General features: G+C 43.3%; 1 protein-coding gene across 2 annotated transcripts in view; it reads right to left on the bottom strand.

Moving 5' to 3' along the window:
- The window catches only part of THADA (THADA armadillo repeat containing), a 291,090-nt gene that overhangs the window by 37,353 nt on the left and 225,900 nt on the right, over window positions 1-27,837 (bottom strand). For both annotated transcript variants that reach the window (XM_081068770.1, XM_081068771.1), the window contains exons 32-36: window positions 13,529-13,908; window positions 13,124-13,242; window positions 12,677-12,749; window positions 9,784-9,937; window positions 6,634-6,765 (exon numbers count right to left, since the gene is read on the bottom strand). In XM_081068770.1, the coding sequence (XP_080924896.1) occupies window positions 6,634-6,765; window positions 9,784-9,937; window positions 12,677-12,749; window positions 13,124-13,242; window positions 13,529-13,908 (858 nt within the window). The remainder of the gene's footprint in view (window positions 1-6,633; window positions 6,766-9,783; window positions 9,938-12,676; window positions 12,750-13,123; window positions 13,243-13,528; window positions 13,909-27,837) is intronic.

Raw genomic sequence — 27,837 nt, 5'->3', positions numbered from 1 at the left:
GAATAGATTAGGAAAGAACCTATTGGAAGGCAGAGGAAGGAGGAAGGCCACACTCAGAGAGCCCTTTTACCAGGACCTGAACCCATGAACTTGTGGGAATTGAAAAAAGCACAGGGCCTCCCATTGGGTGTGTGGCTGGGTGGGGAGGAAGACTTGCTGAAAAGCTCCAGAGGTTGCAGGGTGGAACCATCTGTGACTCAGCACGAAGCCCCACAGACATGGGGCTTTGCTGACTCGGTCACCGTGGGGCCACTGTGTAATGTCACAGTGACCCGGCCCCCGCCTGCTTGCTCAAGGCTCAGAGCATGTGAGATGTTTCCTACTCTCACGCTGCCTCTGGGGTGCTGTGTGGGTGACCACGTGCATGTGTGTCTGTGTGCGAGGGGGGAGGGGTGTAGGGGGAAGGAATACCTATTTGGGGAAATGAAGCAGGAAATGGGTCTTTTCTTCTTCATCTTGCCCTGTTTCAACTCAGCCCCGCAATGCCACTTGCCTCCTGCCCCAATCTCTAACCTCCATCTCTCAGTTTTTCTACATCCCAGTCCTGTTTTCAGTGTTCCAGCTCCCTGCTAAGCGCCCTCTAAGTGCCATCATTATTCCAGAGTCTTTAGGGGTCCTCAGGCCGAACACAGAGGCTCCTGCGATGTCTCCCGCTTAATCATGGTTGGCTCCCTGGCCCTGCAGCCTGAGACTCAGACCTGAGAGGTCAGAGTAAGGAAGGGCCAAATCCTACAGGGCTGCCAACGCTTAGCCTGCAAGACCCAGAAAGTGAGTCACTCAGTTTGCAGGAAGGGAGGAAAACCATTGCCCCTTGAGCAGGTTCTAGCAGGGAGCGTCAGTCTGCCTGTGTTGGAGCTCTTTCTGGTTTCAAGGGGCACCCTGATCTCTTTAGAGAACTTGGGATTGACTGAGGCAATTGCTGTCAGGTGGCCTCCTGTGGTGAAAGGTCAGCCCAGCAACACAAACTGACCACCCACTGTGTACCTAACAGAAGACAGTCCCTAAGCCCATGGGCTAGCTGGGAAGATAAAACCACATAAAGCACAAGAACAAGAAAATAACAAAAGAGTAGAAAATTAAGGGCTATTTGGGGTGATACAATAACCAAATGCTGCAGGAAAGGGAGAACTTGGACGGCTGAGGTGTTGCAGAGAAGGTGGGATTTAATGTGTCACTACTAAACATTTGTATTTGGCAGAATCAGCAGAAGTTTTACATGATTTTTTGTGGGTAAGGGGCCTATTGGCGGGGAGGGACTGAACTAGTGGGAGCCAGCACTCTAAGAAAAAGAACAATCAGCTGTGTCCATGCCTGAGGGTGGGGCCCTGGTTTCTCTTTCCCTTCCGCCTTTTCTCTCTCCGTGTGTCTCTGTCCGCCTCTTTCTTAAAAGTCTTTTACATTTTTTTGTAAGGAAATTTCTACCTTATATGTCAATTATATCTCAATTAAAAAAAAGTTTCTACCAATAAGCCCTTCTTCTTGAACCTAAACTGATAATGGGTTTGAAGTTTGGAGCCCCTTAAAATTCCTTGTTAATTGGCTTTTCTTTCTTATCCTGCATCAGCTAAAGCCACTGCTTGTTTATCAGACACTGTTTTCTGAATCTCACAAATGAAACTGGAGAAAGGAAGGAGGCCACCTGAATTAGGCTTCCCTGGAGGGAAGCTACAGAACAAGGACAAGGGAGGGAGACCCCATGCTGGGGAGGGCAGGGAGCCTGAGGAGGGGGTTCAGAAAGCCAGCCCCCGTCCTGTCCTTCTCTGTCTCCTCCCCTCACCTCTGCTAGGTGAGCATGTGGGGGTGCCACTTGGGGGCCTACAGATCTAGCCATCCCTGTGGAACCTCTCAGGTCTGTGCCATCTGTCCTTTTGTCCGGGGGTCCTCAAGTCTGACTCTGCAACATATCAAGTTAAACCTGCCAGAGACCTCGCATTGGAGACAAAGGGCTCTACAAAAAGGAAAGGCTCAAACACCCCTGCTGGTGGGAGAGACCATGGAATAAACCCTCAATTGCTGAATTCTGGTCATCTTCAAGCTCTCGAGGTGGGGTTTTTTTCATCCTTTCTTCCTCCAAAAGCAGCCTGTTAAAGATTGTACCTGCACAGGTTCCTCCCCTGTTGCTTTCATGCAGAACTCTGTCTAGCTGGATAATCATTCAAATTTCGTGATTTAAATTTAAATATTTTCCAGGTTGTTTTTTTCTCACATGGAAGCCCCAGGTCAAATGAAATCTGATGTGAAATCCTGATACAGTGGGTAAGACAGACATGAGTGAGCTGCTCAGAGGGAGCCCGGGGGAGTGGGAGCCACAGAGCTGATGGCCTCGAATGTTTCCTGTTCTTGAAACTAGACTCTTCCCAGAGCATTTCAAGGCTTGATGTAAAGTCAGAGCAGGAAAAGGATAAAGATGGGGCTTCTCCTGAGTCCCGCCCGCTGCAAATTTCAATTCCCTACTCTTGAGCCTTGGAAATGCCATTTCTTCTGTTCCTTAATGAGCACTACGACTAGCATAGAGGAGTGGGGAGGGTCCCACTGCTGGGGCTTCCTTCAGTCCTATTTCCAAAGCTGAGGGAGCCTCAGGTGGTGTTCAGAGAGGTGCTACTAGGCTGTGAGTTTCACCTTCCCGGTGACTATGTGGGGTGAAGGATGAGCAGGAGAACAGCAAGAGAAATCAGCAGGCAAAAAACGTGAACAATAAATCCATCCGCATGAGGGCTATCTAAACACAGAATTCTTCTCTCTGGGCCTTCCAGAATCATTAACTAATTCACACCACACATCTACAGCTAAAGCAAACTGGGGGTGGCAAGGTGACACGCTAGGGTGACGAAGTCCGAATGACTGGGTGAAGGCCTGTCCCTTCTTCCATCGTTCCTAGCCAGTGTCACTGGGACCAGTCACTGGGCTCCCAGGATAATGGTGCAGTTCATCCTGTTCCTACACCAGACACAGGTCCCACTTTGCCCTCTCAATTTCCATTGCTGATCTCTCCAAGGCCTAAGGAATACTCTGTCCCACCCAGATCACAGTGCCTTTCCAGATTCCTGTTAGTTTCACTTCCTAGAACCGCACAGCCCAACGGCTACATCAGTGACAAAGGCACAACAAGGGCTTTCCTGTGGATACTTCACAGGTTTGCAACCTTGAAGTCATCTCTGCTTCCCCCTCCCTCCCACTTCCCACAAGCACCATCTCCCAGATCCTGCTGAGTCTACCCTCATGCTCTCTCCACCCCATCACCACTGACGATAGCTAACAAGGACTTTCGCACCAGCTCCCCATTGGCCTCCCTGCCTTGAGATTTCCCTCGCTAACCCCCAGCCCTGATCCATCCCACACACCGTTGCCAAGAAGAGCTTCTCCAGCACACTTTTCTGGCAACATCACTCCCCTGTTGAAAACCCTCTCCAGCCTTCCTTCACTTACAAAAGGAGGTCCTTGGCTTGGCATTCAAACTCATCTCAAGAGTGGGGGCCCCGGCCTTTCTAGCTTCGTCTCCTTCTCCACTCCCCTGGCCTCTGCCTGTGTGCTGGCCACACAAGTCCACTTGCTGCTCCCCAATCAGCTCCCAAGTTCCCCTCAACTCCAAGTTTTGGCTCTGGCTTTTCCTTCTGTGTTGAATGCTCTTCTGTGCTGAAATGCTCTCATTTGTGTCCTGTTTATCCCTTCCTTTGGGCTAGCGCCACTCTCAGGAACCTTCCTACACCCCCATCAAAATGCACCTCGCACTTCCTCATATCCCCAGCAGGCTGTTGGAAGTATGAGCGCAAAGCAATTTGTCCTCATCCAGCCCTCATTTATAGGATGAGATCTTAGAGGCAGGGAGTCCTCAGGTTTTATTTTTTTCTTAGCAGGAAAATAATTAATTTCATTTTTTAAACAATGTTTAGTCTTCTCAAAGAAGATCTTAATAGTAACATAATTTAATAACATTATTTTATTGTGGCATTGATTAAATCACTGATTTGAGGACAAAAATGAATGACATTCATTTTCGAGGTATTCAAGATTCAATGGTGATAACTAACTTGGAACAGCAAAGAGCAAGCCATCAGTAGTATATTCTACGAAATCCTTATATGCTGAAGGAATGTGAAAAGTGGCCGTCAGCTGCTTGATATCCTTGAGATGTCCACATAAGACAGTCTTATTCTGATGAATCAGCGGGCTAAACTGCTGACTAAAGTGACAAATCGGGGGTGATCCTCTGTCTTCAGCTACTTTTCAGTCTAAAGTAGACAGATGTATATTTTTTACTTAAGAAAAATCAAGCTGTAATATGGAAATTCTGTCAAAGTGCTGCTACCAGGCAGCCCAGAGAACAAACACCCCGGGAGAGCTGAGTGAGCGTCCCCACACAGTGACGGATGTTATGTAGCTGAGATCTTTGAACTTGAAAAATCTGGCTTGAGTTTGATTTCTTTGGATGCAAAAATTTGCTCCAAGTGAGTTAAAAAATAAGGGGTGGGGCAATGTTTTCATGTAACTTAGGGGAAAATTATAGGAGTCACACGGGGGGGCTGAATTGTTGATAAACCAGTCAGATGGCCTATCAAGATATATACCATGTTGATTTTTTCTAGTTGTGGAATTGGATTAAAAAAACCCATTTTATTTTGGAATGATTTCACGCATACACAAAAGATACAACTATAGCAACTCCATATCTGTGTTTACTATTTATGTGTACATATCGTTTTATTTTTTTCTGGACTATTTGGAAGTAACTTGTAGGAATTATGCCTCTTTATCCCTTAATATTTCAGTTGTGGTTTTCCTAAGAACAATAATATTCTCTTACAAAACCACAGTGTAGTCATCACGTTCAGGAAATTGAACACTGATTTTAATCTCTAGATAATATTTCAATGTTGTCAGTTATTCTCATAATTTACTCTATGGCTTTCCATCCCTCTAGTACTAGGATATGGTCCGGGGTAACATACATAGCTACATTTAGTTGTTATAAAATTCTTGTCTTTTTCACCTCAAATCCTTTTTTATAGACCAAGGTGAGGAATACAAAGATAGACAAGTAGCATTTGTCATTAGCATTCCCGCAGAGGTTTTCACATGTGGAATTTTACATGCAAAGGGCACTCAATATATAATCACTGATTTCTATTTCTTGAGAAAAATTCAAACTAGAAGGAGAGAGAACATGGTAATATAGTGGGCTAGAAATGAATTTGGGAGAATTCTGAAAGACATAAAAGTAGTAGGGCAAAGACTATAACGACTAGGAGGGAAAAAGTCCACCTGGGAATTCCACCATGAAAGGATCTTTCCCAGCTTTGGTGGACAGGATCCTAGAAAAATCTAGTGAGTATTATATTCCACCAAATATTTACTGAGCACTTGCCGGGTGTTCTGTGTGTCCTTCTATGGAAAACGCGCAACTGGAAAAAGGAATGAAACCACTAATGGCAGAATTTTAGGTATCCAGGAGCTCTGACAGGTTGGGATGGCGGTGGGGGGAGGCAAAGGCTGTTTGCCCATAACTTGCAGCACAAATGTGAATGTTTTCCCCACAGAGAGGGAAAGCTGATTCTGGCTGAATCTGCTCTAGAGTAGTATCACTGAGTGATTATTTAAAAAAAACAGTTTTTCTACATATGCAGAGAAAAGTACCCAGGCCATGACAACAGAGGACAGAGGTATGGAGAAACTCACACATTCCAAGGGGAGCTTCCAGGCACCAAAGCTGTAGCCACGGGGATGAGGGGCACTGTATACAAACACGGTCTGGCTATTTCCCTTCCCATCCTGCTATTCACTAAGGCTAACGTCTTCGCTCAGCCTGTGACCCCTTGCGTCAAAATAGTGTTCTTGCTTCTTTTTGGTATGGCTGACCCTCAGTCCTAAGAAGAGGGAATCCAAGTTCACCAGAGCACTTGCCCTCCTAGATAGCCATTTGTCCGGAGGTGTTCCCTTGCTTCTACTCCACCTGTCCTTTCCATCAAGCAGCCCATTTCCCGCCCACAGCCAGCAGTTCCCTTTGGCTTCCAAAGCATTTGCCATCACATACAGGTAACAAGAGCCTAGGGTTGTAACAATTCATCATCAGCTGAGTGGCTATGAGCTCAGAACTATCCATCTGGCCTGCTCCCCCTCTGTTTCCAGGGTTAACGTTGCCACAAAGGGAGGAGCCAAGGCACAAAGAGGAGAACCTGACTTACACTCATCTGTTTCTGCCACGTGTAAGAACTCATGGAGGAAGTAAACGATGGATCTACAATTCCTGGGTTATGGAACCACACAGATAATCAAGACTTGGCCTTATTTTAAAGGATGACCATGTAACTAACAAAAGGCACCGTGTATTAGATTTCTATCTTTGAAAACAGTTTTTCTCTATGATGTCCTAAAGTAGGGGTCAGCAAACTTAGGGCGAGCAGATCAAGTGCGGGCAGCCGCCTGTTTGTGTAAATAAAGTTTGTTGGAACACACTCACAGCCGCTTGTTTACCTATTGTTTATGGCTGCTTTCCCACTCAAACGGCAGAGGTGAGACAGAGCCTGAATGGCTAACAAAGCCTAAAATATTTATTCTCTGGCCCTTTACAGAAAAAGTGTGCCAACCCCTGCACAAGAGCAATGAGGCACTGCAGAAGCATAAGAACGAGGCAGGTACCTGTTGACTGGCAGGTGTTTTCTTGTGACATGGCGGTTGTCACTGTTTCCGTGGCTGCATCTCTGACGGCTTGCTCCTCACTCTGCAGGAGGATGAGGACACACCTCCAAAGAGCAAGTGTATCCTGCAGTCCTAAGAAGACCAGAAGGAATCCGAATTACCTAGGATGCAATTTATAAGCAGATACAAATACCGCTTCAAATCCATGATGGAGGAGAACAGTAGTTAATGAGCAACGACCATTCTTTTTTTCTGGTTATTACAAGAAAGGAAGAGCTGACATTCAGATAAACACTGGAAGAGAGAGGGCCCTAAGGGACAAGATTTGGAAATATCTTTTATTTTTTTGAGGGGTGAAGATTTCTGGAGGCAACCAGCCCCAGGCAAGGACTCCCAGAAAATATGCCCAGCTGACTAAGGCCCTGGGCCTAGCTGTCCACAATGACTCACAATTCTCAGGAATGAAACATTATACATCAAGAGTGCTTTGGGGAAACTAGCCCAGTGTTGATATGAGTGACTGTTTGAGCTTATAAATACTGAAAGCAAAGTTTCAATCAAGATTATGCTTTGGGGGCAAAAACTGAAAAAGGGTAAGGAACCATGATAAGGGCACCATCCTATACCACGTCTGTGTGGGGCCCACTACCTGTCTGCTATTACCCCTGGGCAGGGACTCTGTCTAGTCCCTTTGCTAGGTGCTTCTGTGGACGATGGAATAAGAGAAAATAGCATCTGCCCCTGAGCACCTAAAAGGAACATCAAATCAAAAACAAGATAATGAGAAGTCAGGGATGGAAATGTGTGGTTGTGACTCACTACAGGGAAAGGTCACAGTGGACCTTGCGTACCCAGGGCAGATTTTATGAGGGAGGTGAGAGGTGGGCAGGGCCTCACGGAAAGGATCCATGCTGCACAGATGGGGTGGGCCCAGGTTTGTGGAGGGTCACGATGGAGGGCCACGGAAGCCCACCACCCATCATCATCCTTAGCCTTCAATGGGGAACCAACCCTGTCCTGAGAGCTCTCCTTAGCCTCCCCTCTCGCTCATCCATCCACGGAGAACCTGGTATCAGAGTCACCGACATTTTAGTCATACCAAGAACAGCAATGGCTCCCTCTGGGGTTTCGGTCTCTCTTTTCTGTTACAAATCTGGCTTTAAATTTTACTCAGTCTTTCAGAATCTACTCATGCTCATGTTCTCTAGGGTTTCATAGTTTCCTTTTTTAGTATTTTCCTCTTTAACATGGTCATGTAGGTCCTCAGGATCCTCAATCTCCCCTCTTTAGTCCATTTCAATTTTTCTTTTTCCTTTAATGACTTTGTTCTGTCTTTGACTTGTCCCCATGGACACTTATGTCCTTTGTCTCTCAGTTCTGTACCCATTCTTCACGTTCTTGCAGGCCATCAGCCACAACCAACCTCCTTCATTGCTGTCTACGATGCTATAACCAGTTCCAACAATTACGAACGAATGGCTTTTGCCAGGACTCAGTTTCACTCAGGAATTCCAGGTAATTCTATGCACATTTTGCCTGATAGGAGCTAGGGGTAGAGTAGCCAAAGTCACCCCAAAAATGTGCTACAAAATATTACCCTCACTGGAGAAGCTTCATCAAAGTTTACAAACCTTTGCTCTTATTCCTCTGAATTAAATCACAATCATAGAAGGTCCCCTTTCAGTCCCCCTTTGGGTGTAAGAAAAATGCCTGGAAGTCACTTAGAAGAAAAACTCAAAAGGACATCAAAGACAACCTTGTTTCCCAGAGAGATCCAGGGACATAAGACACTTCATTGGTCAGATCTCCAATAATACTTCACATTTGAATCACCATCTAAAAAAGGAATTCTCTCCTACCTTCTGTAAATCCTTTCTCCAGACCTACACTGCAAGCTGCTTGGCCACAGGGACCATGGTTTATTCTCTAGTACTGGGCATTGAACAGGCACACAAAAACAGAATTCCAGTAATAGAGGGGAGAGAATCAAAGCACAATAATATGGGAATAAGACAGCAGGAGAAGCACAATAATATGGGAATAAGACAGCAGGAGAGGGCAGGGTCGGGATGGAGGCATGGCTTTAGGTCCCGGGTTTTCCTTTTATTAAACCCTATGTTTAAAAATAAAACAAAACACCACAATTTACAAAAATCATTAAAAATTAAAACAAAACAAAAACCCCTATGTTGTTTCACTTCCTTAGGATTTCCTAGAGCTTGGTTTTCTCAAACACCACTGACATGACGTTCTTTCCTAATCATTATTCTTAATTGTCAAGGGGTGGCAGTGAGGAAAGAGACAGGAAGCTAGAGGGCATGGTTGGAAACCACCTAAGCTCCATACGTCCAAATGATTTCAAAATTTCTCTACTATTGTGTCCAAAGATGCCTTAAACTTAAAACTAAGTTCAGTGAAAGGCATCAGCAATCTTTCCAGTCACTTAAGCCAGAAGCCTGGATGTCATCCTTGAATCTTCCTTTTTATATTAACCTCCACCCTGAGTCCTGTCGATTCAATTTCCTAAATGCCTTTCAAATGTCCCTTCCTAAATGTCCCTTCTTTTTCCTCAAAGACACAGCTTCACATTGACCCATTCATTTCTAACCAAGCTCATTGTAACAGGATTCCTGGAAGAGGTGACAGTTAGGCTGAGTTTTGAGAGACAAACAGAAGTCAGTGAAGCAGCAGTGTGTTTATAAAACTGTTCCCTACTGATGACGCACAGGGCCCTTGTTGGGGAGTGGCAGCCGACGAGGAGGAAGGGGCAGGCCAGGCACAGAACAGGAAAAGCCTTATAAGCCATGTTAAAGGGTGTTTCGATTTTTATCCTGAAGGCAAGGGGAACCCACTCAAAGGCTGGAGTGAAATGATCATATCTGTATTTCAAAAGGGCCACGAAGGCATTTGGAAGCATGAGGGGAAGAGGAGAATGGTGTGGGGGACAAGACAGAAACAAAAGAGGCCACTGAAGAGGCTGTTGGTGAAAAATGATTGGAGTAGGAACTAAGAGGGTGGGAATATATTCAAAGATGTAAAGGTATGGTGCACATTGTCATTTTCCATCTTCCCATCTTTTTAAATTGGAGGATCTGTTCATGCTTTTAGCACATTGGGTACAATGGACATTCCCCCACTCAGGGCACTTACCAAGAATGGGGTGGGGGTTAGTGAGGAAAAATGGTGTGGTGCTGGTGAGGATTTCAGCCGCCGCCAGCCTGGACTCTGTGGGAAGATGGTCTCCACAGGATGAGACGACCAACTGAACCCACTGCTTCAGCTTGGGGGTTACTGAGTCCCTGGTCTGAAAACACAAGATGTACAGCAGTTCAAAAGATGCCATCAGGGGCTGATGTGGAATTAGAGATGAGCTACATATCCTAAAATAGACCTGCAAATTAGTTCTTGTCACAGTGGGAAGAAAGGTTTTTAATTGTTTTTCCATCCCAACTTGGGAGAAATAAACAAGCCCAGGGAAGAAAACCTGACTTGTCTTTCGGAGTCACTATGTAACTAGCAAGCAAGTTCCTTGAGTCTTTTTTGATGCAAATCAGGTGATCAGAATATTGGCATATTTGAGAGCTTCAGTAAAGACACATCTTTTGGGGAAAGACAATGGCAGCAAATAATACTTGTTGTCCCCAATAATCAGGTATTCCTTTCTACGTTTAATACCAGAATCTCAGATTGTTGGCTAGGAATGTGGGCATCCAGCTAAAGACTACATTTCCCAGACTCCCCTGAATTTGGGAGTAACACATGTGATTTAGTTCTGACTCATGGGATGTCATTGGAAGTTGTATCTGTGTACTTTCAGGTCACACCTTAGGAAACAGGTGTGACCTTCACTTCCTGGTTTTTTCTCCTTCCTACTAGCTGAATAAGGATAAGATGCTGCGAGCTGGAACAACCATCTGGCACCATAAGGTGGAAGCCATGTTGAGGACAGCAGAACAACAAGGCAGAAGGGCCTGGGACCCAACACTGTCAACCCACCCTATCTGCTTTGGACTGCTTCTACCTGGTTTAAGCCACTGTATTTATGATTTTCTGTTACAACATTTAAAGCAGCTTCTTAAACTAACATTATTGTTTAAACAAAGCTCTATTTTTTTATAGTAACAGCTTCATTGAGATATAATTCACATACCATATAGTTCACCCATTTAAAGTACATACACAATTCAATGGTTTATAGTATATTTACACATATGTGTAATCATCACCACAATCAATTTTAAGATATTTTTATCACCAGAAAGAGAAACCTTTACACTCTTGAATTATCTTTCCCCATCCTGTCATCTGCCCCTTCCTCTATCCCTAAACCAGTCATCTACTATCTCTATGGATTTGCCATTTCTGGGCATTTCACATAAATTGAATCAGACAATATGTGGTCTTTTGTGACTGGCTTCTTTCACTTAGCATATTTCTAAGGTTAACCCATGTTGTAGGATGTATCAAGACTCCATTCCTTTTTATGGCTGAAGGATATTCCATTGTATACATATACCATATTTTGTTTACCCATTCATCAGTCGATGGACATTTGGGTTGTTTTCTATCTTTTAAATCCTGGTTTTTCACTTTTTTTAGAAAGGGAATTACTGTTGTAAATGTACTTTACTTCTGCTATCGGCTAAGACTGTATAAATGTTCAAAATGAGACTCTGGCTCCTCTGCTTATCTATGGGCATCTGTGGAACTAAACAGACGAGCATCTTAGACCTTGAGGAAGATTCTGACTCCCAGTGCACAAAGAAACCCAGGTCTTCCTGGGAACTTCTTTCATGTGTTTCTCTGCAGTTCTGCTAATTTTTCTCTCTCTGGAAAACTCCCAATTTTCATCAAATATCACTTAATTCAAGTACAAGCAGTGCCATTAAGATGTACATGACAACTGGTTAAAAATGGCTTTAGAAGAGAATGGTATCTTTGGGCACTTTTAGGCTGCCCTGTGACTACTTGCTTAGACTTGGTTTTTTTCCCCCCGTGCTGTAATTTTTTAAAGCAAATCCTCTCCCTTCCTTCAAACCTCCTTCTCCCTCCCAACATACAACTGACTTTTTTTTTTTGGCTTTTCGTATCTCCTAGTGACCACCTGGCTTTGGCCCCCTAGCCTGCCTTTGAATGACAGACCCGGGGAAACTGTTTCTGCTTAATTCTCACCCTCTGGTTTACTCTCTGCCAGGCTCCAGGCTCTCTGCATTGAACAATCTGCTCTGTGAAGTCTTCCTCAGCTTCCCAAACATTCTCTGCTTTCTATGGATTCCAATGGCTTCCTCCCAACTAGGATATTTAATGCATCAGCAAACACTCCTCTTCTCTCATTAGACTGTCCCTCCAATCTCTCCTCATCTTTGTATGTCCAGTGCTGCTTTATTGTAAGGAATCAGGATCTGCAGTGTTTTGTCACCACTGTCACAAGCCTTCCGGTAATTTTACTGCAGTATTGACGGCTGACAACTTAAAATAATTCTGTGGTGGTGGCACCTTTCTCATATGCCCCTACGTACGCATGTATTTGGCTTAAGGCTTCTTCCCATGAAGCTCTTTTGATTACGTTAGTTCCACCTCATCCCCCAAGAACATGAAGACAGGTGGGGAACATCTGGGCCTCCATGCAGAGCCATCTGGGCCAAGTTCTGGGGGAATATTCAAGCCTCACTGATGTATTTTCATACATAGTTGACTAGGATGCAATCCTAGTGACTAGCAATCCTTGGAATTGACTTGTTCACTCCCTCTTTAAATAAAGAGTCAAGCTAGAAAAATAAGAAAAAATAAAGGATCTGTGTGTGTATGTGTGTGTGTATGTTGGTGGGAAGGAGGTTGTGTGATCCTCATAGACTCCAATCCAATGTGTCCAGAACAAGAGAAAAGAAATGTCAAAGGTGGTACTCAGAGGAAAAATCAACATGAACAGTATTTTTGTAGAAGCCATACACATACAATGCCACAGTGATTGTGCCTACTGGCCCCTTCTAGGTAAAGAAGAGCCCCGAAACCAAGACCCCAGAACTGGCAGCATCAGCCTTACCTCGTCACACATCCCCACGTGGTGGGCAATCACTTTGGAGGCAAGCCTCAGAGCTGCACTTTGAATTTCAGACCTAGAAAAAGTAAGCCAAAAAAACACCCCCCAAATAAAATCAAATATATTATACATATATATTATATATATATATATATATATATATATATGGTTTTTGCAGCTAGTCGGAAATCCATGTGGATGTGAATGCTGGAAATCTCCACCTCATGGCTATACAAACACATCCAGAAATAATTACCTTGTTGTTATTAATAGGAAAATCTAACATCATTCTATTGCTTGAGCTTAGCACATACTCATGCCTAGGCTGAGATTTAGACAGAAACACAGGGCCTGAGTCCTTAGGCCAGGACTGTGCTCAAGTTCATTACGTAACTGACAGATGGGACCACACGTCATACTGGGTTTGCACAGGGAGCGTTGGGGGCAAACCTTTCATTGGAAGCAATATCCATCGTCCAGTTCAAGAACTCCTTTGGGGTTAGATGGATACAGCATTCCGTCTGGGGAAGCCAATCACTGGGGTCCATGCAATGGAGAATCTTCAGTATCTGTGTGAGACAGATCCATGTACAAAAAACCAAAAAAACAAAACTCACGAAAAAGTTTTCAGAAGCAAAATAATCACTATTATCATCAAACATTTTGCTTGATGCATAAAGCAAAGTCAAGCCAAGCACCATACAAAGAGACTCCTTGCCCTCTGCATGCTGAATCTCCTTCCGATTGTTCCTGGGAAAGCCAAACCCAATCCTGCCTTCATGATCTTATCACTCTGCTGGGTTCGCCAAAGAGTGTGGGAGTGGAAGGGGACAGTCAGCACACCAGAGACTTTACCTTGCAGAAGCATTCTGGGTGATTTTCCTTCATCGCCAATATCAAGAACGTCCCTCCCATATTCCACAGCAAGGGTGGCAGTTCCTTCTCTCCTAATCCAGAGGCTGCTGCAGAAAACCTTTCCAACAGGGCTTCCAGGGTCAGCAGGCGCACTTCAGGGAAGGAAGAGTCTAAGAGCTGAGAGAAGGAGATGGGAACATCCCTTGCCTGCTCTCGGGCCTGGGCTGCCACTGCCCACACTGCGGCAATGGCTAGCTTGGTGATACTCTGGAGGTACTGGGGCAGGCCTGGCACTGTGAAGCCGTAGGGGAATCCCGTCATCAGTTCCGATGCTGAGATGAGCTGTCTGATTTCCTCCCAGAAGCCGAGATGGTCCAGAACTAAAAAGCGAAAAATCAGAAGTATCACTTTATTTCAAGTTCCACAGAAGCACATGGGAGAACACAAGGCTCTGGACATACGGGGTGGGACTATCAGATGTCTCTTCTGAGAACATGTCACACATATGATATAATAAGTGACTTGCCCACGAAGCTTCCGATTTCTGACGCAAAAGCAATTTCTATGTAAGTAATCTGTAATTGTTTCCCTACGGGGACAAGAGACATTTCTATCAGCTGTGCTCCTGGCACCCCTTCCCAACATTCAGTACATATGAACTCAGTGACCCCTTGAATGACCAAGCCTCCAAGTTGAACAGGATAAAGGACATCTAGTCCAAACTTCTTTTAGGGGCCCCGATCCCCTCGACAGCACCTCTCCTCAGGGGGTCCTGGTTGAGCCCTACAGTGACTTAAAGCTTACACGACAGACTATTCCATTGTTAGTAGATCTACTGGCCTAATTCTGCAGTTTGAGGTTCCCGATGAGCCTTTTAGGGATTTGAATACAGTTATTACGCCCCCTCTGTCTTCTGTAGATGAAACCCTGTTTCCTTCAACTCTTCCCCATATGATGGGATTCACCTTCTCCCACTATTCTAGCTGCCTTCCTTTGGACGTGCTTCACCTTCTCTCAAGGTGTGGCCGCAGAAAATGGAGCACGACCCTTCCATGTGGTCTGACCAGCAGGACTAGTACTTTCCCTGTTCTGAGAGTGGGGAACTGGAGTTGCGTTACCCGGCTGACTCACGTGGAGCATCAAGTCAACCGAAACCCCAGCCTTTCTTTTTGTCGCATGGTCTATGAGGGTGGCGAGTCATCTACTCCCAGCTTGTACTCAGTACTTAGATCTAGATTTGTTTTCTTTGTTTGTTTGTTTGTTTTAAACCCTAGTACATCCTTGTTAAATTGTAGCTCCCTGTTAAGTTTTATGGTTTGCCTTTTAGGTTGCCAAAATCTTTTTGTATTCTCAATGCTGATCAAAACCACTTAGTGCCTGCTTACTACATTCGGGGGAGGTGGGGTGGTGGGTTGAGGGGGAAGGAGGAAGAGGAGGAGAAGGAGAAGAAGACCCTTGAGGAGTTTATAGTCGGTTTGAGAAAGAGAAATAAATAGGTAATTCCAATATAGCGGCGTAAATGATAGCCTGAGTCTTAAAGGGGGAGAGAGAAGAGAATGGGTTGGAACCACCAAAGGCAGAGCAAAGGTTCAAAGGCATGAAGCACGATGGACCATGTGGGCAACTACAGGCAGTCTGATATCACTACAGCACAGAATTTGAGGTGGGGAAGGGCAGGCGATAAGGCCAGAGAAGTATGGTGGCCACGACACGGAGAACCTCTTAGTCCATGGGAAAGGCTTGGACATTCTTCTGTAGGCAAGGGAATGCCACTGAGGGGTTATTTTAAACAACAAAGTCAGCTGAACATGTTCGCTGAAGTGGTCTTATTGCTGAAAGGGTATTAGAGGTAGGGAGACCACTTAAAAGACGACTGCAGTAGTCTAGGAGAGAAATGATGAGAGCCTAAAGGAAGGAAAGGATAGGGAGGAGATAGGTTTGAGGAGCATTGGAGGAATAAAATTGGCAGCCCTGGGGGACTGACTGGTCCCCCATTCTTCAATGCTATGAACAATTACTTTTAGAATGGACACTTATTGAGTATTATTATAAGCACTTCAACATGTATTAACTCATTTGATGAAGTAGACACTATTATTCCCGTTTTCAAGAGGAGGAAACAGAGAAACGAGCAGGTAAAAAGAATATCAAAGCATAAGAATGACCAAAACGAATGCAACGGGCACTTATCTGCTATTGGAAGAAGTTAAAAAAAAGGGCTTTCAGGAGGGCTTTAAGACTCAGATGATCATTTACACCACTATATTGGAATTACCTATTTATTTCTCTTTCTCAACATTTAAGAAGGGCTCTGAAGGCTGCCCAGAGGTGCCTGGCTGGGAGAGGAAAAAGGGCAGATGCTCCAGGGGGAGTTTGGAGAGAGTAGACAAAGAGAAAGCTGTGAATAGGTTCGCGGAATTGAAGTGTCAACAGAGGAGCAGCAGGAAAGGTTAGGGCAGAGCCACAAACGAGGAAATAATCAAATGACATTCACTGAGGCACTTTCTCCAAACTGCTGCTTGGACAAAATATTCTCTATCGTGTAGCAAGACCCAAAGAAATGTCCTAAAGCAGAGTTTCTCAAACTTGGGTATCTGAATTACCTGGAGGGTTTGTTAAACCCCAGACTGCTGCCTGGGCCTCTCCCCCAAAGTTTCTGATTCAGGAAATCTGGGGTGGGGGCTGAGAACCTGCATATCTACCCAGCTCACAGGGGATGCTGACGCCGCTGGGCCAGGTACTTTGAAAACCACCCCTGGGGGGCCGGCCCGGTGGCTCAGGCGGTTAGAGCTCCATGCTCCTAAATCCAAAGGCTGCCGGTTCGATGGGCTCTCAACCACAAGGCTGCCAGTTCAATTCCTCGAGTCCGGCAAGATGGGCTCCGCTCCCTGCAACTAAGATTGAACACGGCACCTTGAGAAGCAACGCCTCCAGATGGCTCAGTTGGTTGGAGTGCAGGCTCTCAACCACAAGGTTGCTGTTTCAATTCCTCGAGTCCCGCAGGGGATGGTGGGCAGCACCCCTGCAACTAAGATTGAACACGGCACATTGAGCTGAGCTGCCGCTGGGCTCCCGGATGGCTCAGTGGGTTGGAGCGCATCCTTTCAACCACAAGGTTGCCGGTTCGACTCCCACAAGAATGATGGGCTGCGCCCCCTGCAACTAGCAATGGCAACTGGACCTGGAGCTGAGCTGTGCCCTCCACAACTAAGACTGAAAGGAGAACAACTCGAAGCTGAACGGCACCCTCCACAACTAAGATTGAAAGGACAACAACTTGACTTGGAAAAATCCTGGAAGTACACACTGTTCCCCAATAAAGTTCTGTTCCCCTTCCCCAATAAAATCTTTTAAAAAAAGAAAAAGAAAAAGAGAACCACTCCTCCCAGGTGACAGTTCTTAGCCAGATGTCATGAAAACCACACAAGCCCAAATCCTAGTCTCAGAGGTTCTGATTGTTTTCAAGGTGGGCGCAACATTTGTAGGCTGAAGAAGCCAACAGGTAATTCTGCTGTGTACCCCAGCTGAAATCTGACTCTCATAGGGTTTCTGGGTGGGGAGGTAGGGTTGCAGTTCCAAGCAGAGCACAGATGATTCCAGTACTCACCATGGTGAAGAACTAGGAAATTCACCACACTCCATTTTCCCTTACAAATGAAAACACCAAAGTCAGCAGGAATTCAAAAGAATGAATAAAAAAGCTATAAAAGTCCCTGGCAGGGCTTCGACACTGGCTCATTTTGTGCAGGTTCAGTTCTAGGTCTAAGATGTAGCCAAGAATCAGAAAGATCACGCTCCGTTCTCAGGAAGTCCCCATTAGGTGGGGACCACTGAACACCCTCTCCCTAATACCCAGAGTGAGGGGGTCTCTAGGTGGAAAAGGTAGGAATTAGAAATCCCCATTACTTTAAGGAGGGCGCAGCTCAGTGACCCATGCGGGGATTGAACCGGCAACCTTGGTGTTATTAGCACCGCACTCTAACCAACTGAGCTAACTGGCCACCCCACCCACTAATTTAACATAAACGGTTGCAATGCCTGGGTCTTGCTGCACAACAGAAAATATTTTGTCTAAGCAGCAGTTTGGAGAAAGTGCTTTCCATGAATGTCAAAAAAGACATATGGCTTTCCTCAGCCCAGGAAGTACGTTAAATTCACCTGGAGAGCTTCAGAAAAACACTTATGTCAGGGGACACTTGACCACATCTCTGGGGCGAGCCTGGTTTTAAAGTGACCCAGGTGAACCTAGTGTGCAGCTGAGTTGACAGTTACTGTTTCACCAGCTCTGCACCCCACAGCAGGTTGAGTTCACCAAACGGTTTTCACCACCAGGATTTCGCAACCTGACGAAGCCCTGTTTGGCGTCCTGCTTTACCAAATTCATCTCACAGTCTAGATCAACACGGGGTCCTTATTTCTGTTTCTATGAGTGCTTGTTGTCTGCAGGACACAAAAAACTGAAGTTAGTTCTTTGAGGGGGTTCTTCAGTGTGAGATTTAGCAATCCTTTTCTCTAAAACATAACCTTCCTATTTGCAATTTCAATTTTGTTCGCTTTGGGTTTCTTTCTATCTTTCTTGGAAAGCCAAGTGTTCCAGTGAAAGAATCAAGTCCCTGTTTTAATGGCACTGCCTTATTTTTCATAAATTAGATGATTTTGGCAAGCTCTTATTAATTGGAGTTTTTACCAGCCATCCTTGTTTGGAAAGTCTTTGGATTTTTCCTATCACTATAGTCATTTTAGTCACCCAAATATGTGTGATGGATTCTAAATATCCAATTTGATTTCATTCTTGAAATTAACTTGCTTTTCTTCTTTAGAGCAAGCATATTTCTAGTCTTCAAACAAATGGCTTGATGGCTGGATTCAAATGGAAGGACAGTACTTCCTGCTGTGCAATATGCTGGTTCAGTGGAGAAATAATTCCCAAGTTGGGAATTCAAGGACCAATAAAACGTCAAAAACAATGTGGCGGACGGGTATAAGTTGCCAACTTTTTATTTTGTAAAGATGTTAAAAACCTATGATCTATTATCATTTCCTGAAAGAAAGGCTCTCTTAATACCAAAAAAAAAAAAAAAAAAAAGGTAAATTCTTAGTGTCATCAAAGGGACAATTTTTTAAAGAAATTTGGCTTTAAGAAAAATTTGTTATAATGTCATTTTGCTATGGTTTTACTGTGAAAACATCACCAGGAACCAGCACTGGGGAACTACAGCTTTGGAGAAGTTAATGAGAATTTCTTGAGGTTTATATGTTTAGATAGTATGATTACCCTGAACAGACATTTCCTAGGGAGAAACTGAAGGGACTTTGCTGAGTGCCTCAGGTCCATGACGGTGTGAGGAAGCAGTGGCCTATTCACACGGTCCCCTCCGATCATCTCAGATGTATTCTTTTAGCAGCTCTTGGTTCTCTGGAAAGTTGCACATTTTAGTGTTACATGTGCAACCTGAACAGTGATTGCTAAATTAACTGGATTTCAAAGCTGCCACTCCCTAACCAACCAAGGTAGGGCGCTACCATCAACCGGGCTGCTGAAAGAGGATTTAAAAGCAGCACATACCTTGAGCAGGGACAGCGTCATAGTTCCAGTTTTGTTATTTAGGGAAATCTGTCTCCTCCCCAGAGAAGGTGGCAGGCCTGTGGGTCATTCCTCTTTGATTTTCTAAGCTACTCATATGGGTTTGTTAAAATTTCTTTTCAAAATATCAATATAATCTTAAAGGATTCATGTTAATCTAAATAGCTTTAATGAGGGCATTCTGGAAAAAAAAAGTGGATGATATCATTACCACAGAATTATGGATACAGCTGAGTTTCACCAGAAGAGCATTTAATCTAGGTGAATTTAACTCTAAGGACCCAGCAAAGAGTGAGAAAGTGAGAGGCTGGAAAATAATGAAAAGAGAGAGGAGAGCTTCACCTGGCATTCCAATCACTGAGCATATTCCCAGAAGGGTGGTTGTGCTCATACCTGAGGCCAGTGTTTCTCAAAGTTTAGCATGCGCACCTCCAGAGTTCCGGATTCAGGAGATCTTAGGAGCAGGTCCTGAAGAAATCACATTTCTAACAAATTCCAGATGATGCTGGTGTAGCTGATCCAGGGGACCACACTTTGAGAACTGTGACCTCAGACCATCTGAGATCATCCATGCCTCTCACAGTGTAAACATCTTGTCATGCTGAACGCGTGTAATTCTAGTGCGACGGGCCTGGTTTGTGTGGACCATGGCCCGTCATCATAAGTCAACCCCTCCATCTAGTGCTCCAAGAGCTCCTGAATGTTATGTAGTTCTTGGCCTTCACAGTTACGTCACGGGTCAAAATAGCCTGTTTTTGTGCTGAACTGGCCAAAATAAAAGGGGCAAGAGGGAATGAGTGGACAGGTCCAAAGAGACAGCATTTTCTTGGCCTCAGCAGAGATGGCTATGGGAGAAGCAAAAGTCAGTCATCACAGCAAACTTGTACTTGTAAGCAGTTATCGGTACCCACAAAGGGGGAAGGATCTGCCTCACGATTGAAGAGGCCAACCAAACAGAAAAAAACATGTTCACTGTTATGGAGTAAGTCACTTATTGGGGATACTGTGTAAAGGGCAATACTGATTGTACCACGATGGTGGTCACTTGCCACTGAGGCTCAGGAGAAGGTTCTTTATTCTGACTGACTTTGCTTCTCCCTCTGCCTCAAATGAATGAATGAATAAATGAACACATTTCTCTTTCATAGACTGTAAAGGTTCTGAATTCTCTGATACCACCAGGTCAAGAAAAGTTTGCAAATGTAATTGCTCTGACATTTCCTCCCCTCTCTCTCCCAGAATCTCTATCCTCCTTAAAAGAGTAGGGGGTGAGAAAATATGAAGCAGATTTCACTTTTGATGCATAGTAAGGTGGTCAACAGCTTTTTCTATTTCAAAGAATTGTAGCACTGGTCAGAGAGATCTGTAATCTGATCCAACCAAAGGTCTTATCTGAAACAGTTGATCAACTGGTTCTAAAAATAATCACAGATGATAATTTGTACACTCTGTGAATGTTAATGTCCTGTTATGCAATTTCTCAGTAAAAAATTATATTTGGCAAAAAAAGGAAACCATAGGAACTACAACAACAACAACAACAAAATCAACTGATTTAATAAATCTTGGCTTCTCCTTATCGAAGGGAAATTCCATTCTTCTATTTAATCTTCTGCCCCTCCCAGTAAACTGTAATCCTGACCCTAGGGGCCCCTCCAGTCACAAACATGTAGAATAACGTGCTGGAAGGCCCCGAAGACTAACTGGTCTCTAGAAGCACTCGGAGCTGGTTGTTTATTTCTTGCCTACTTTTGTTTCCAGGTCTCTGAACCCCTTCATGCCCTGCTTACACAGGTGTGACCCCCAACACACACCCCTTGAAACACATTCCCTGCTTCCCTTGCTCCCAGCATATTCTCAAAGGCATGTGTTTTTAAGCACCCAATTTCTTTTCTGCTGCTGAGCAAGGAGGAAGAGGAGGATGAGCTTCTCAGAATACAATTTGAAGACTATCTTGGCAATCCATAAAATAAAAACACAATTCCTTCAGAGAGCTCATCAGGCACTGGATGGAACCAACAGCTTTTACCTCTTGCTTCCACCCACCATCCCATTCTGCCTCTGCCCAAACAGGGAGGAAACTGGGAAATACTTGTGGATAAACACATGACAACCCAAAGACAGGAACCTAAAATTTCTTCTAAGCATATACTGCTTCTGGTTCTTTGTCAGTGAACTGCCCCTAAGGACAAGATAGGGAAATCAGAAATTTCCTTATCACAGCTTAGACATCCCTGTTTAATTTAACTAACCTTATCCCCACAAAGGACCTGGGGTTCTCTTCTACCCATAGCCAATGAGACACAGTGTGAAACCAATTTGAGAGGAGGTAGATGGCTGGGAAGAGTCCTTTCAAGAACTGGGGCTTATCTCTGTTATCTCACCTGTAATAAGAGAGGCTGAAGCCACCTATCTCAGTCCCTTACCAGCACTACAGTTTACAGTTCTGGGAGAAACAGACGCTAAGATTGAAGAGGTCCCTGGCACCACTGCACTGCAGATCACCACCTGTAGGAATTATACTGCAAAGTGCAGGTCACCGCTGGCAAATACAACAGAATCTGGGTGGGTTGGGAATGCTTTTTAATGTGAAGTCCAGCCCCAACAGAGAGGGAAGAGTTCAGTAAATTCTGCCAGATGAGCAATGGCAGTGAACCTGGGAGTAAGTGTGCCTGGCCATGGGACCAGCAGAAGCTCTGTCTCCGTCTCTGGATGTGAGGAACATTCATTCCTTTTTTCTTGTGATCAATTTTACCTCCTGAAAGCTGCTCTTTTTTTCAGTGTTGGATTTTCCCTTTCTTGTAACATGACTTTTCAAGGAGTTTTCACTACTTTTTCCATGTGACCTTCTCCCCAATCCTCTGACAGTATTATTCCCATTTCACAGTTGCGAAACCAAGAGGTTTGTTTTTTATTTTTAATTTATTAAATTTACTGGGGTGACAATGGTTAGTAAAATTACATAGGTTTCAAGTGTACAATTCTATAATACATCATCTATATATCACATTTGTGCTCACCACCCAGAGTCAGTTCTCCTTCCATCAACTTATATTGGATCCCCTTTACCCTCATCTACCATCCCCCCTCCTACACTCTGGTAACCACTAAACTCTTGTCTGGGTCTATGAGTTTTGGTTTCTTTATTTGTTTGTCTTATTCCTTTGTTGCTTTCAGTTTTACATCCCACATTTTAGTGAAGTCATATGGTTCTCAACGTTTTCTGTCTGGCTAATTTCGCTTAGCATAATAATGTCAAGATCCATCTATGTTGTTGCAAATGGCACTATTTCAGCTAAATTTGCACTAACTAAAGGCTCCTCTTTAGGTGGGATCCACCATGACAAAGCTTAAAAGCAAGTCTTGGAAGAATTGTGATCTGAATATTAAAGGACATAATATTATAATGGCGGTACTCCTCAAATTGACCTACAGATTTAACATAATATCTATCAAAATCCTAGCTGGTTTTTCTTTTCCTTTTTCAGAAATTGACAAGCCGACTCTAAAATCTGTATGAAAATGAAACAGACCCAGCCACAACATTCTTGAAAAAGAAGAACAAAGTTGGAGGACATATCCTGATTTCAAAAGTTATTATAAAGCAATAATAATCAAGACAGTATGGTCCTGGCATAAAGACAGACATATAGATCAGTGGAATAGAATTGAGAATTTAGAAATAAATCTATGTATTTATGCTCAAGGACTTTTTGACCAGGGTGCCAAAACAATTCAGTGGGGAAAGGATAAGTCTTTTCAACAAATGGAAACTGTACCTCACACCAAATACAAAAATTAACTCAAAATGGATCAAAACCTAAATATTAACAGATAAAAGTATAAAACTTGTAAGAAGAAAACATGGGTACAAATCTTTGTGACCTTGGATTAGGCATTGGTTTCTTAGCTATAATATCAAAAGCACAAGCAGCAAAAGACAAAAATAGATAAATTGGAATTCATCCAAATAAAAACTTCCATACATCAACGAACATTATCAAGAAAGTGGAATGATAACCTACAGTATGGGAGAAAATATTTGCACATCGTATATCTGATAAGGGATTAATATCCAGAATATATAAGCAACTTTTACAACTCAAGAGTAAAAAGACAAATCACCCAATTTAAAAATGGACAAAGGATCTGAATAGACATTTCTCTAAAGAAAATGTACACATGGCCAATTAGCACTAGAAAAGATGCTCAACATAATTAGTTTTTGGGGAAATGTAAATCAAAAGCACAACCAAATACTACTTCATACCTATTAAGATAACTAAAAGAAATAAAAAAGATGGACAGTAAGTGCTGTCAAGGATGTGGAGAAACTGGAAACCTCACAAGTTTCTAGTGGGCATGTAAAATGGTGCAGTCTGTTTGGAAACAGTTTGGCAATTCCTCAAAAAGTTAAACTTAGAGATGGCGTATGTGCCAGCAACTCTATTCCAAAGTAAATACACAAGAGAATTGAAAACATATGTCCCCACAAAAAATTGTCCATGAATCGTCACAGCTGCATTATTCATAAAAGCCAAAAAGTGGCAACTACCCAAATGTCCATCAACTGATGAATGAATCAACAAAATGTGGTATATCTATATAACAGAATGTTATTCAGCCATAAAAAAGAATAGACTGTTGATTCATTCTACAACATGGATGAACCTTGAAAACACTCTGATAAATGAAAGATTCCAGACACAAGAGGCCAAATGAAATGTTTAGAAAAAGCTTTCAAAAACAACTTGCTTACTAACTAATTTAATTGACATGGGCCACTAGTTTTAGATCATCTCTGTGGAGGTGGGCTGGAGTGCGGCAAGATAAGAACACATAGAAAACCTGAAATCAGGTGCTCTGAAAGCCCAGTTGCTCACTTGAACAGTATTTCACTCTTGGGGTGGAAATGCAGGTAAGGAGGTTTCATGACATGGTTTTGTGACAGATCCAGACTCTCAGCCCAACTCCCACACTATTATGAAAGAGGCTCTTAATTTTGGTGATGGAAATGGGCAGTGGACCAGCAGCCAGAAAAGTTTGACTATTTCACTAACCAGCTGTGTGACCTTGGGCAAGTCACTGAATTGCTAAAGTTTCCACTCTACCTATTGATTAAATGGTCTCTAAACTCCAAAATTCTAAGGATTGTGGGCCTAGGTACTCAGCAACAGGTTGGAATTAATGAGGGATAAGACTACATGAACCTCGCAATCTAGTAAGACATCCTGTATTAATTTGACTTCCAAAAGGCAACTAGGAATCATCAGCTCATCTTAGGAGCCCACTGTTCCCTGGGAAAGACACTTTTGGCAAAAGTGACGGTTCAGATGACAGTTCAGTGTTTTGGTGAAAAGCAACTGATTTATTGACAACAAAGTGTGCTTTTTTTCCTTGAAATTTCATAGCTGCAGGCCCAGAAATACAAAGTCCCCAGAAGACTCTAAAAATATGTTCTCAATTCCCTTTTATCTCCCACTCAGAGCTGAGAGAACAGCACCAAATGTGTCATATTAAACACATCTGCATCCAACATCGATAAAAGTGCATGACCGAGGGAACAGATAAGAATTGTTTTCAATTTGTTCAGATGGGATTGGTTAAATTTAACCTAATTAGACCAAATAATCAAAGCAGGTGTTTGTAAGTTGCCAATGTGTTCATTCTCTCTCAGTAATTGTTTGGCTGTATTTCCCAGGAACTTAGGTAAAGGAAGTTAATATGTCATAAAAATCATTGACCTTACTTTATTCATGTCACACATATATTATTCATGTTCTAGGCACTACAAATACAAGGCATTGTTGAATAGTCCTCACAGATTTTACCACTTAACCATCATCAACATCCAAGCTGGCCTCTGGGAGGGCTTCCATTACCTAACTTCCATTATATAAACACAAGCAGTAATAAATGAGAGTCTGTCTTCTAATCTTACACCGATCTACAAAGCACCCTGACTTGGCATTTAGACTATTTAGGAATTCTGCCTTCATGCTTACAAGCGGGTCACTTTTAAGGCATTTAGAAGAAAAATAATAACAATAATAAAAGTTACATTCCAGTTAAAACAAAATGTTTATTGCACTTGGCAAAATGATGAGATCCGAACTATAAATCCCAACTAACAAAGAAACCACAATATGCAGTCACCAGCAGCCTGGCATTGGGCAGTGTTTCATGCAGTGGCCGTAGGTCCACTTTCCAAAGGAAAAAGAGCAGGTGACTGCCCGGGAGCTGTCAAGCTTTCTCTTTCTAGTAACTGCTCCAGTCCTGGGTACACTCTCATATTACTGCACACACCCTTAGGATGGGAGACAGAAACACAGGCAAGAAAGTCCCTAGCAAAGCATGTATTCTGGAAGCTCCTGTAAAGGGGATCCCTCTCTGAGGCCTGGGGGTTCTGAAGGAAGGGCAGAAGCCTGGGAAGTTGAATAAACAAAGACGGTTCTAGGGTACCTCTCTCTGAGACAGTAAGTGGTTTTCCTGATTCTGCCCGATTGTGCTGTGGAGCTATGGTGTAGATGGCTGGAGAACTCAGGCTCTGCTATCTTACTACACACATGACATTATGTAGTTCTCGCTGTACCTCAGTTTCCTCGTGTCTAAAATGAAGGACCACTAGTACCTCCTTCAGGAATGCATGTAAAATGCTTGGCAGAGTTAAGTGCTCAATAAATGTTGGTTATGATCATTGTGGTCCCTACAAGGAAGATGACATTGAAAATGTTTCCTAATAATGAGAGTATGATGGGCATCCTATGGACATTTCAGGAGTAGGGAAACAGCCTTTTGAAATCACTTAGATGATGTGGAACAGGATGGACAAATCCTTCTCCACTTAAAACATTTCTAAGAAATTATTATTATGTCATTTCTTTACTTCTTTGGGATTAACTAACCCTCCTCAAGATTTGTATTTCAATATACTATCCATACATATAATTAGAAAGAACCGGGTTGCACAAAATTAGTGAAACAGAGACTAGGAAAGGAAAACCCCTCATAAACCCACCAACAGAACTTAAGTTGAAAGTCAGAAAGTGCAAATAGGTAAGAGATTTGTTTAAATACTTCGTAAAAGAAAACATTCAATTCAATAGTTGTGAAAAAAACACAAATTTAAGGGGTCTGGGCATAAAAGAGAAATAGAAAGTCCATCTCTCAGAATAAAGAGGGTAAATATTTAGTCAAGTCTCAGATAGTATTTCAGTAAATAGATATTTCAATGGAAAATTTCCAACCTGAGAGCAAATAATTTAAGATGGGTTTAAAATGAGAGTGAAAGCTCTCCATTTCCATGTCTCTGCCCAGGCCTGTGACAACCTGAGTTCTTGTGGCAGTTAGGCTTTTCCTTCCTCATTCCCCTAACTCCAACTGGAGACTATTATTTTCTTTCCTGCAGGAAACTGATATATACTAATGATGACAGCTGGATTCAGAAGAGGAAAAAGAATACAGGGGACAGAGAGTCCTGGTGCGTTTAAGTCACTTTAAAACTCAAAACAAAACCCCCAGATCTGGAATTTTTAAAACCTAGTTAATGGCTGAGAAAACCTCAAATGATTGGGAAGTACTAAGGTAAAAGTTTGAATTACAAAAAACCACATCGTTATCTTAAGCTTTTCTAATCATCTTCTCTGCCTTTCTCTTTCACTGTTTTTCTCCTTGTTTATGCCCCCAGCCCTTCATTGTGGTTCGAAGACATTTCAGAGGTAGGAATAGCCTTCCAAGGTCACTTACAGAATAGTATTTGAGAAGAGATGGACAGATCTTTCTCTATCCAAAAAAGTTTCCCTGAAATTGATATTACTTCATTTCTCTGGGAATAATTAATCTCCTTCCAGATTCGTATTTAGATATATTTACTCTTGAAAAACATATACATACACACATACGAATAAAACAGAATTATGTTGTGTAAAATGGAAAATAATAATAAGAAACCCCCTATAACCACACCATTCTATTTATTTATTTATTTTAAGGAGGACGCGGCTCACAGTGGCCCATGCGGGGATCGAACCGGCAACATTGGTGTTATTAGCACCACACACCATCCTAAAATAACTACTTATAGCATTGTCCTGGTCCACCACTCCCCATCCCCCACCTTTTAAACCCCCAATACTGATTATCACAATGCTTGGACAAATCTCTTTGACATTCTGTGAATGAATTTTCAGTTCCATCATTCTTTTTCAGAGACAACAGGAACTTAGTTAGCTTCATATCGGTCCTAAGAATCCTGTGTGGATGCAGGCACAGAAAAAAATATCACCTTGTCTGAGAACCACACGGGCCCACTCTCTGTCTCCTTTGGAGCCCACGCCAATAATCTCCTTTGTCTCCAGGGTTGAGCCCAAACTCCTCAGACTTTGGCCTATGAGGCCCTTCATGATTGAATTCCTGGCTCCCCAGCCTCACTTCTAGTCACACCTGCCTGGCCTTGAACCCAACACTCCGTCACGCTGTCCTAGCTCTCTGAAGGCTGTTCTGACTTGTGCCTCTGTGGCTTTGGCTATGCTCCTTTCTCTGTCTATAATGCCCACCTCCACTTTGCCCATCTGGTGAATCTCTGCTCATCCCCAAAACTGTTCAACTACTTCCTCTGCTATGAAGCCTTTCCTGCCCTCCCAAGTAGAAATGACTTTTTAGTGCCTTAAATGTATTTCATATACATTTCCTTCATAGCATCTGTAATCCTGGATTACACCTACTT

Source organism: Rhinolophus hipposideros (genome assembly GCF_964194185.1).
Source record: "Rhinolophus hipposideros genome assembly, chromosome: 12".
In the NCBI taxonomy this organism is placed as follows: domain Eukaryota; kingdom Metazoa; phylum Chordata; class Mammalia; order Chiroptera; family Rhinolophidae; genus Rhinolophus; species Rhinolophus hipposideros.
Note: the sequence above shows the minus strand (reverse complement) of the source record. Positions and strands in the feature narration are given on the sequence as shown.